This window comes from Chaetomium globosum, genomic scaffold (assembly GCF_000143365.1).
Source record: "Chaetomium globosum CBS 148.51 scaffold_3 genomic scaffold, whole genome shotgun sequence".
Taxonomy (NCBI): Eukaryota; Fungi; Ascomycota; class Sordariomycetes; order Sordariales; family Chaetomiaceae; genus Chaetomium; species Chaetomium globosum.
Window position 1 is genome coordinate 3,323,348 of NT_165978.1, and position 10,797 is coordinate 3,334,144.

The following is a 10,797-nucleotide window of genomic DNA, read 5'->3' on the forward strand; positions in this document are numbered from 1 at the left end:
TTAAAGCGGAGGAGAATTAAGGATTTTCAGATGTCGTTGGTCACGCATGTTGCGCAGGTCGGCCGTCTCCTTGGCCAAAGCTGCCAAGTGCTGCAGCTAACAGGCGATCGGTGATCCGAGTAGCCGTTTCCGACCGCTGTTGGTCCAGGGGCGTTTAGGGGCTCGGCATCCCGGAGTCTTCGGCCTGGGCATGACCGTTTCACGGCCTCTATAATAATTCCACTGGCGGAGAACTCCTGAAGCAACTCCCAGTTTCTTCCAAGAACATTATCAGCGCCGAGTTCGTTTCCACACAACAAGGTATCAATGCCTAACTCAAACTACCTGCTGTCCTAACACCATCACCTGTCCGTTACACTCACCCACCAGGCGAGCCGGTTCTAAAGACGTAGAATACATATCAACAACCCCTCTCTTGTTGCTCCGTCCCTCACCCCGAGAAGAAAAAGAAAACCGACACAGAAAGCAAGATGCGACCGGGAACCTGAGAAGAACAATACCAAGGCAAGACATAAAATAAAGGGCAGATAGATTGTAAAGATTAAAGACGCCCCCTCTTCCCCGGCCAGCTTTCCTGTGCATGTGATGTAAGCCGAGACAAACCTAAACACAACCAACCCAGATTAGGTCCAACTCTCCACATCCCGGTCTGGCCCAGGCCTCTCTGCCCAGACCAAGCTGTCCTTGGGTTCTTCGTTCGCTTTGACTCGCAACAGAGGGCCATGCCCCGCCGTCCCTCCTGGTGAACAGATGGAGGCTGGACACGCCCTTCCCACCAACCCCCTCTTGCCCTTGCTCCGTGTGCCCAGCACTCCGGCACTGTTGTGTTGATCACTCATCCTCAGAAATTTCCAACGGTAGCCTTCACATCCCCGAGCCCAGTCGTGACGAGCCCTGCGAGGTACTCGGCGGCGAGGCCGGGTTGGGAAGGAGAGGCATCTCCGATTTCCGTTGGCTCTTCCAGAAATCAATGGCCACGATGACATCCTCGCCGCGCTCATCTTCATACGCAAACAAAATCTGTTTCTCATTAGCACTAATACCCATAACGTCCGAACAGCAACAAAACTCACCTCGTGCGTGCTGCTGTGCAGCATGCGAATATTCCGGTGCGGCACAATATGGACCGCCAGATTCTCAATATGCCGGAGTTCGATGAAGTTGGGCTCAAACGCCAGGATCCAGGGGTATGACAGGGCAAAGGCCTGCGGCGTGCCCTCCCAGTCGAGCCGCCACTCGGGCCTCGCGCGCCAGCCGTTGCGGTTAACGAAGAAGGAGAAGTCCGAGTAGTTGAGCAGGAACTCGCCGTTGAGACGCTCGATGTGGATGGGCTTGACGCCTTCTTTGCGGGACACAAAATCGAGTGAGGTGTCGGCTTGGTCGAGCAGAGACTGCGTCTCGAGCGTCTCGAGGGAGACCACCTCGAACCCGCGGGCGCAGGCGACGCAGAGTTTGGACTTGAGGAAGTGCACCGAGCTGGACTCGGTGGGGATGTAAAACTCCTTGAAAGGCTTGAGCTCGTCTTGGCCAGCGTTGAACATCTTGCTGAGGCCCTTCTGCTTCTTGGTGCGCGACATGGCATCGTTGGGCTCGTAGACCTTGATGGTTGTCGACAGCGCCGAACTCTTGACGCAGCACACCAGGTGGCGGCCGAGGCAGATGCCAGTCTTGAAGAAGTTACAATGGCTCTGGATCTTCTTGGAACGCTTGGATGAGATGGGCTCGTTGGGGTCCAGGGCACCGAGCTGATACGACAGGAGCGAGCGGTTCGAGAGCACAAGTAGCAAGGAGTACTCCTCGAGAACATCGACCTGGGTGACACTTGGCACGTCAATGACACGCTTAGGTGGTGCATTATCCTTGGACCTGCGATCCGACACGTAGATGCCGTTGTCAGTTCCGTAGATGAGCTTGCGACCGCCGTCTAAAACAATGTTAGCAGTGTCCTGCGAGCCACTTGTTCAATGAACTTACCAAACGGCGCCACGCAATTGACCTTGTTCGTGCCGGAGAAGAAGCCGGACGTGATGACGGTTGTGTTGAGGAAGTCGGCACGAGCCCTGAGGCGCTGCTGGACATTGTCAATGGCCTCGAGGAGCTTCTGCCGGCCCAGCTGGTTCGACGCGTATAGAGTCAACTCGTAGCCGTTCTTGCCGAGATGCCGGAATGTTATGGGCCAGCCTTCGCCCTTCTTTGTCTCACCCCCGGTGTTACGCAAAGCGGGGAGGATGCTGGACGATGAGCGCTTCACACCGGAGTCGGGTATCACCTCTTCCATCTCCTTGATCGATAGCAGTTCCAATGGAATGGGCTGCAAATGTTAGCATCACACCGCACACGTCTGAGAGAGTAGTGCACTTACCCTACGGTACGCCTTCACCTCCTCCGTCTTCCCTACCTGCTTGATGCGCACAAGAAGCACTGCGTGATCAAACAGGAATGCAGTGAGATCTGGGTTCTCGGTAGGTGTTTTCTTGAACTGGCCCTTGAACACCAGCTCGCGGCCCTCGTCGGTAAGCTTCAAGTCCACCTTCTCGTTCGGGCGGAACCTGAGCTGCTCGTGAAGACGCCGTAGATTGAAGCGATTCTCAGCCTTGCCGGACTCCTCGTTGACCCGGCCCAGCAGATCTCGGATCATGGTCAAGACCTTCGGAAGGTCTTCCTTATCCGGGCTGTCGTCCTCCGTGTATTTAAGCACGTTATCAAGAAGAAGCGGGTACCGAGCTAATCTCGTCGTCGGCTTGGTAAGGTAACCATTGAGCTCCAGCTTCCTGGACTCTCTGCGCCGCTCGACTTCGTCGACGAACCTCGCAAAATCCTTGTTCAAAGACCGCTCGTTCTCAAACTCGAATTTGCCTTCGAGCTGCTTCGAACCATACAGGATGAAGGGCTCGAACTGTGGCACAAACTCCAGGAAGATATCGCCCACGTTCTTCACAACCGGGCTCTTCTGTTGCCTCTCGGTCAACGACCTCGCGAACCTGGAGCTCACGCCGTGGATACTGGGGGCGTCGATAATGTTGGTAAAGATATTTCGAACGACCTTCTCCCTCCTGGCCGCCGGGATGGGGGAATGGCCGTTGATTTTTCCCCGGAGCGGATAAATCCAGAAATCCCGGAGGTACTCGAGATCCTTAACAAAGTCTCTCTCTGTGTAGCAAATCTCCGAAATGATCTCCTGCCTCTTCTTCTCCCGGTCGCTTATGCTGTCGGCGATCTCCTTGGGCACGCTGTTAATCCATAGTTTCTGTTCGTCGGTCTGATCCACATCGTCGTCGTTCACAGGCGTCGCCCCTTCGGCCTTGAGACCAGGGCCCATCTTGAGGTTCAGCCTTGACACCTGTTCCAGTCGTCGTGGGCAGGCAATGGAGTAGCAGAGCTGGTCCCGCGTGCAAGTCGGGGAATAGCACTCAGAGAGCAAAACGAAGACGCCGTTGACCGCATCCTTCTCCTCAGCTTCATCTGTCATCGTCTCCCGGAACTGGTACATTTCATACGTCGAATCGCGCAACCGGTGTTCGTAGGTTACATCGTGGAAGAACTTCTGCGCATCGAGGGCCCGACCAAGGAGCAAAGCCAGGTTCCTGTCTGTCGTCCTGATGATGTACGAGAGAACGTCGACGGCTTCAGCACCACTGAAAGCATTCTTGTATGTAAGCTCGTTCTTGGTGCGGTCACCGGTGACGATCTTCTGGCGGAAGCATTCGGCAACGCGGAAGAGAAGAGCAGGATAGACCATGGGCGGCCTGATCTTGGCGGTGGGGGGGCGTTCGCCGTTGATCGAGTTGCTCATCGATGTGCGTTGCACAAGCGTTTGCGTGTCTGTCCTGTCGCTCGGCGCTATCGAAGGGGGGGCTATTGTGGAAGCCATCGACATGGTCCTGTTGCTGTCGTTACCAGTCGATGAAACCATGCTCGTCGTCCTTGTCTGAGAACCAGGTGGCCCGTATCCAGCTGCGTACCCTGGGTTTGGAGAGGCATGGTTGCTCCCATACTCGGGGTGTGGTGGGCTTGCACCCGCCGGTCGCCTATTGGGAATGACACGGCCGCTCATGGTCTGGTGTGAGTCTCGGTCGTGCGAAGGATACCCAGTCATAGTCATTGACCGGTCTTCCATATGTCGATCGGGGACAATTCGGCCATGGGCTGTTGTCCGAGCAGACTGTTGAGCATACTGAGCATTCCGCATGGCGTTGGCTGGTGGCTGTTGACTCTGCTGCTGCTGTTGTTGGTACGGCTGTGGAGGAGACTGCTGGTACATTTGTGGTCTCGGGTAGCTGGCTAGAGACTGAGACCGGTATGGGTCTGCGTTCATAGCGGGCGGGGGTCTTCCATCCTGATAAAAACGTTGTGTTGGAGTACGCTGGACATTGTTGTCATAGTAGCCTTGGGCTGGCGGTGGTCCTCGTCGAGGGTCGAAGCGTGGCGGCCCCGGTTGCTGAGCGGGCGGGCTGCCGGGATATGGCCGCCGTTGCTGCTGCTGCTGCTGCATATATTGGGGTGATGGCACTTGTTGTCCGCCCGATGCTGCGCGTTGTTGGCCCGGATGGTAGCCGTATCCTTGGCCACCGTCGTTCGGGCGCGGCCGGGGAGGGGGATATTGGTTGCGGTAGTCACCGCCTGGCGGCGGCCGCGGGGGTGGCGCTCTGTGCATCTCAGACATGCCCGAGGTCGTTGAGGACATTGTATTGGTGCGCCCATCTTGACTGAACTGAGGCGGCGGCACTGACGAGGTCATGGTCTGCGAGCGGCCGGGTGGAGGAGCGGCGCCGAAGATGCTGGAAAAGGCAGCATCCCGTTGGTAGTCGTTATCATACTGCTGGGGCCGTTGCTGCTGCTGCTGTTGCTGCGGCTGCCTCGGTGGCGGCATACGGTCGCGCTGATAGTCGGCCATGGCTGCTGTGAAGACGGTTCTGTGTCAGCAACGAGACGGGTTTGCGTTTTGGTGCTTTTGGCTGCGCCGACAAAGCAGCAGACAATCGACGGTCAGATGGTCAGGGGACTGTGTCAGGGGGGGTTGTGGAATTGAATTCGAGAGTGGAGCAGGGATGAACTTACTCGTATCTCGAAGCCGATGGCTCACCGACGACCGCCAACTTTAAATCGACTGTGATCGTCCTCCAGATATATGTCCAACAGTATGTTAAAGTAGAAGAAAAAAAAATTGGAGCGTGTCGGAGGCCGCAACGGGCGGTCCGTTGTCCCCTGTCGTTGTCGACGGTTGGGGTGATGGATGGAGCGGAGCGGAGGATGGTTGTTCGAGGATGTTTCCGGTTGTGCCACGGGCAGCGGGTGACGTTATTGGCCTAACCACCCCCCTAACAACAATTTTTTGGTTCCTGGGCTGCGTGGGAACAAGCCGCCGAAGGCCGACCCGACACCCGCGACGCGGCCAGTTACGCTTTTAGCAAGGAGCTCCGGCTCTCTGGAACGGAGCCTTATTCGACAATGGGGATGCGGTGGATTCTGTTGGTTACTCTGGGAGAGAGATGGGTGGTTGAGAGACAGTGTGCGGTTGTGAATATTGGCAGCCTGGAACTATCGGGCAGTCAAGTCGCGGCAGATTTCGAAAAGTGTTTAACTAAACTTAATCTGCCACACGGGCGACCGAACTCAGGTTGCAAGGCCCAAAAGGGTGTTTGCGATCCACTAAAGGCAGCTCCGCAACGGCTCGTCGGGCGTGGCGCAGTTTCGCCTCCCAGTACTTCCCCTGATTATCGTTTGCGAGGAGTGCCAGGGAACGGTTGGAGACCTCAAATGCGAACTGGGGTCAAATGGGAAGGTCGCCAGGGACCGGATGACTTTGTCGATCTGGTGATTGCAAGTCTTGCAGGTGTGGGAGAGTTGAAGCTGCCCCGCGACCATTTAAGGTTCAGATAGGGTACCTGAAGTTGGGGGTCGCAGCGTAACACAATGCCAAGGCACGCTTTGAAGTGTTGCAAGATGAAGAAATGTTATGGTCAACCTCGCCTTTCTTGGGCCAATCTACGTACGATAATAATGAAATTTCACATAGAAGAGTATCCCCGAATCAGGACACCGGCGGGCACTTCGTATAAAATTTCTTTGGCGTTGCAAGAGCGGATAAGGATCTTTCCCGTCTACGAACCTACATGGGCAACTCAACTTTGTATGTATGTATTTCTTGGAAGTGCCCTTGTAAACCTTGCCTGCAGGTGCCGAACCAAGCCGTGGCACAGCACTGTCGTGCTGTCGCAGGGTTGCAGGGGTCCAGACTCACCCGACCAAAAGGCAGCCGCTGACTCACGTGACATTCTTGGCGAGCAGTTGGTTGATGGTCTTGGCGGATACGCAACCTCCAAGCTGGGTCGTGCGGCCCGGTTGGAACTGTCGCAGCAACCTAGGTAACCCGCCGTCAACCGTTGCTTTCTCAGCGCAGCACCGGCTCATACTATCTGCGCATCGACACGACTGCGCTGCCGTCTACCCACCCAATTCTGCCAGTTCTTGAATATCGTACACAATGGCCGAATCAGAGCTGAGCCCCAAGTTCGCGCCCTTCATCGGCATGGTAAGTGGTTGGTTGGTTGGTTGGTTGGTTGGCGCCGGCTGCGAGGATCCCCCTTCTGAGCTTGTTGCGGCTGCCAGAGAAGAACGCATCATCAGTACCAGCTTAGCTAACTCGTCTTCCTATGTAGGGCGGTATTGCCGCGGCCATGATCTTTGGCTGTACGAACGACCCTTCCGCCCCGATCCGAACCACAACCCCTCCGACAGCACCAACGGATAGTTAGCTGACCAGAAACCAATTCACAGGCGCGGGCGCGGCCTACGGCACCGCGAAATCCGGAATTGGCATTGCTGGCGTGGGAACGTTCCGGCCGGATCTGATCATGAAGGTGGGAAGGCTACTGCAGCTACATTTTCAAGGGACGCCCCTCGCTGACCGGCTTTTGACAGTGCCTGATCCCCGTCGTCATGTCCGGTATTCTCGCCGTCTACTCACTCGTCATCTCTGTCCTCATCGCCCAGGACCTGCAACCGCCGGCCTCCGGGTCCAACTACAGCTTGTTTAAGTGGGTTTCCCGCACATGGAAGGAGACAGACGAAACAACATGCTGACGTCCAACACAGTGGATTCATGCATCTTGCATGCGGGCTGTCGGTTGGTCTCACAGCCCTCGCCGCCGGATACTGCATCGGCATTGTCGGTGACAAGGGCGTCAGGGCGTACATGCTGCAGTCCAGGGTCTTTGTCGGCATGGTCCTGATTCTCATTTTCGGCGAAGTGTTGGGGCTCTACGGGTATGACTCTATTCCTGAGGCCAAGCATCATGGGCGCTTTGCTAACGAGTTGACAGGCTCATCGTTGCTCTCATCCTCAACACCAAGAGCAAGGGCTAAACGGAACGGGTGGTGTGTGTGGTTCTGGTTGATAAGGGGTTGTGTACAAAAGGTTGTATACAAGTTGCGCCTCGACTGACGGGGTGTCATTAGTAGCATTTGGCCCGGCGTTGACGGATGTATACTTGATTCATAGTAGGGTCATGGTCGAGACAGGCACAGCAAGAATTTGAAATTTCACATCTAGGATTTACAGGGTACTTACTGCGCTGCGTCTGGCGAGTCATGGTCCTCATCTACGAGTCCTATCGACATGAAGGAGCTTTGTGAGTACTCGGAATATCCGCTATTCCCACTAACACGGGGGACAAGGCCAAGTTGAATCATGCACATTGCAATATGTGGCTATCATTCTCTGCCAAATCCGGCTCCGAACAAACACGCCATGATAAACTGAGCGCAAAATGACAATCTAGCAAGGCCAGCATGCTAACCAGCCCAACACCCGGTACGATGGATGGAAACGCAGATGCCCGCCGAATGCAAGACAATGTAGCCTCTGAGGGCAAAACAATCTGCAAGGAGAGGACGGACTGAAGAAGAAAAGACAACGCGGACCGCAGTAATTCGCAACCGCCAACGCCAAACCAGCAGCCCCGGACGATGATGATGATGACGACGCCAACGAAAAAGATGATGATGCCGCACCAGAGGTGTTGCGCCGCCAACCTTAGAAGCGCGCACCAATGCGGAACGGAAGCCGGCTGTTGTTGCGTCTCTCTAAGTCGCGGCGGAAGCGCTTCCAGCTGTGTTCGCGCTCTTCCCGGTCCTTCATTTGTGCTGTGATATAGGGGTCCATCAGCCACCGATCTCACAACCACTCGACTTCTGGCCCTACAACAGCCAAAACAACTACTATGACGGGGAAGAAAGGAAGTCAAAAGGAGGGAAGAAGACAGACAGACTCACCCAAAAACCAATCCCACCTACGATCCTCCCGAATGAGGACCTCATCCCCCCCACCACGCACGCTCTCCCTCGCCATCCTCTCGGCCCTCGCCCTGGCCGCCGCGTCCTCACCCACCAGATACGGATCCTCCAGCGGACGCACCCTATTCCGGCGCTCCTCCTCCTCCTCGATCCGCTCCAGCATCACCCGCCGCATCAGCCCATCCAGATTCGCCGTTGCTGCCGCCGCCGCCGACGCGGACGCGCCCGCTCCCGAACTGCTACCACTGCTGCTTCCGCTGGCACTCGCCCGGCGAAGCGCCACGTTCTGGTAGATGCGTGCGGTCGGGTTGGCGTGGGCGCCGCCGCTGGCGGGCGACCAGGCTGCGGTGCGGAAGCGCGCGAGTGAGGGGATGTCTGACTGGTGCCGTGGGGGTCCGGTTGGCACGGGGGGCAGGCCGTACCGGCGCGGAGCGTTACTGCTGCTGCTGGTGGTGGTGGATGAGGATGAGGATGGGGTGGGTTCGAGGTCGAGTAACGAGGAGACGCTGTTGTTGCGGGGGGCGGGTACTGCTGGTGCTGCGGTTGTTGTGGTTGATGTCGATGCGGCCGTGGTGGAGCGGGCTGGTGGCGAGTAGGCTGGGAGGGGGTCGGGGTGCGGGTTGGTGGAGTGGTAAGAGGGTGCGTCGGAGGCTTGGAGAGGGAGGGAGAGGGGTGTTAGTTACCTCGGATGGTTTAGGGGGTTGGTTTGGGGGTTGAGCAAGGTGGGTGGCAATTGGGTGAAGCTAGGGAGAGCTTGGGGAGAGCTTCGATTTATGGCGGACTTACTGTATGAAGGAGCTGCCGAGCGGATGGAGCGGACCGATGCTGTCTCAAAGTCCTCCGGTCCTAAGGACTCGATCGCCACGTGTGCGAACCGCGGGACGTCGTCAAGCATGGAGGTAGCCATATGATCTCGGGCGATGTGAAAAAGGATGCCTGGCTGGCTGGAGTTGATGGAAGTATCAAAAAGGGAGCAAGTCAAAAGAGCAGCAGCAGGAATGCGCAAGATGACCGAATGATGGCGCGGGCCGAGACAATGGCAAGGACGGGGAGGTCGGACGGAGGGTCTAGTACGGTCTGAACAAGCTGGATAGGTACCTTTGGTAGCCTGGTAGCTGGATATCAGACGAGTTTGTCAACTCGAGCTCAACTTGTAAAAAGTGACCGAGAAAGTCTCCAACTACGGTTGTCACTTGCTCTCGTGGTCAAATACTAAGAAAAGAAGCAACACGTGAGAACTGCAGGGGAGATCGACGTATTTAGGGAAGGTGCGGCCAGCCGCAGGAATCCCGCGTTCTCGAAGGCAGGCCGGGCACGCGAGAAGCATTTCCGGCATGCCGCCGGCCGCCCGAGATAGCGGATACTTACTGGCTGGCCGTGGTGCCCAGCCATGGTGGTGTGTGCCAGATGCAGCGACTGGTCTCCAGTGTGTCCTAATGGAGGGGGGGATTGGGGGGTCCAGGCATGCGGGGTTGTGTGGTTGGGCCTTGGCACCTCCTTCCACGATCTCATCTTTCCACGTCACTTTAGCTAGTATTTACTAAATGGGGAAGCTACGCTCTCCACGGAGCTGGTGGCTGAGCCTGCAGGAAGATGGATCTTTGGCCGGACCTGCATGAGAGATACACCGCACCATGTTTGTTGTTGGCACAGCGCTGGCACGTTGACTGCTGCTGGGCCTCGGTTGAAACAATTCCCTCAATCCTCGATCTTGAGTTGGCCAGCGGAAGCAACGAAGCTCTCGAATCCGGGAAGTTTTGCTTGCAATTCGATCCAGACCCGACCTTGATGATATCCATCAACCCAGCCCAGCCAAGGTCCCAACTCTCAGTTCCCGGCTCGGGACGAGATGCCGCGGGAGCGGGGTGACTGGCAAGCAACGGACAAGGCAGCCGTGCTTTCTCCACCGCATCCACCACGGAGACTATATCCATATGAACAGCGGGGTCATTGGTTACCGGGTTGCCTGCTTGAACCACAGGTTACCCCCCTGTTACCGAGAGCCCCGTTTTCACGCACAGTTGGGGGGGGGGGGGGGGGTCGGTCTCAAACGGGAATCAAAAGGGAACGCACCCCGCGTTCCTTGGATCGAGAGTGGTATTAGCCGGATCGGCAACGGCTGCAGTGCTGGGGCTTCCCCACGGACCGGCATAAATGTCACCTCGAGGAGCTAGAGGGGGAAAGACGGAGTTCCATGGAAGAATCAAAGGCATCCGCACCACTCGCATTCCCGCGCCCAATCCGCCGGATAACACCCAGCCGGGCTGGCGGACCCTAGACACGCCGGACAGGCACGGCTGACCCGATTCAAGGTTCGCTTTAAATAAGCCAAGCCGGGCACCCAAATCCTCCCGGGCGCCGGCATCTCCAAAAGCGAGGAAGCCCTGAACGGGGCCCTTGCTTACCCACCAGTCCTGTTATTACCCAGGGATGGCCTGGATGGAGCACGTTCACTTCCACATTTCCCAAGTACTCATCGACGTTTGGATAAAAAGTTTTCCA

At 56.8% G+C, this 10,797-nt stretch overlaps 4 protein-coding genes across 4 annotated transcripts in view; 1 reads left to right on the top strand and 3 right to left on the bottom strand.

Annotated features, from left to right (window-relative positions):
• Nucleotides 1-864: 864 nt before the first annotated feature.
• CHGG_06371 (uncharacterized protein) lies at nucleotides 865-4,894 on the bottom strand (the record flags this gene model as incomplete). The annotated part of the gene is made up of 4 exons (XM_001222465.1): nucleotides 865-1,020; nucleotides 1,074-1,924; nucleotides 1,975-2,311; nucleotides 2,363-4,894. The coding sequence occupies 4 exons, from the start codon at nucleotides 4,892-4,894 to the stop codon at nucleotides 865-867; spliced, it is 3,876 nt and encodes a 1,291-aa protein (XP_001222466.1).
• A 1,590-nt stretch (nucleotides 4,895-6,484) lies between these two features.
• CHGG_06372 (uncharacterized protein) lies at nucleotides 6,485-7,365 on the top strand (the record flags this gene model as incomplete). Its single annotated transcript, XM_001222466.1, has 6 exons — nucleotides 6,485-6,532; nucleotides 6,660-6,690; nucleotides 6,778-6,860; nucleotides 6,922-7,037; nucleotides 7,096-7,266; nucleotides 7,323-7,365. The coding sequence occupies 6 exons, from the start codon at nucleotides 6,485-6,487 to the stop codon at nucleotides 7,363-7,365; spliced, it is 492 nt and encodes a 163-aa protein (XP_001222467.1).
• An 811-nt stretch (nucleotides 7,366-8,176) lies between these two features.
• Nucleotides 8,177-9,687, bottom strand: CHGG_06373 (uncharacterized protein; the record flags this gene model as incomplete). The annotated part of the gene is made up of 5 exons (XM_001222467.1): nucleotides 8,177-8,199; nucleotides 8,296-8,946; nucleotides 9,082-9,239; nucleotides 9,394-9,410; nucleotides 9,664-9,687. The coding sequence occupies 5 exons, from the start codon at nucleotides 9,685-9,687 to the stop codon at nucleotides 8,177-8,179; spliced, it is 873 nt and encodes a 290-aa protein (XP_001222468.1).
• A 435-nt stretch (nucleotides 9,688-10,122) lies between these two features.
• Nucleotides 10,123-10,797, bottom strand: part of CHGG_06374 (uncharacterized protein) — a gene marked incomplete at both ends in the record, with an annotated part of 1,663 nt that continues 988 nt past the window's right edge. The window contains 2 exons of the mRNA XM_001222468.1: nucleotides 10,123-10,219; nucleotides 10,369-10,709. Of these exons, the coding sequence (XP_001222469.1) occupies nucleotides 10,123-10,219; nucleotides 10,369-10,709 (438 nt within the window). The remainder of the gene's footprint in view (nucleotides 10,220-10,368; nucleotides 10,710-10,797) is intronic.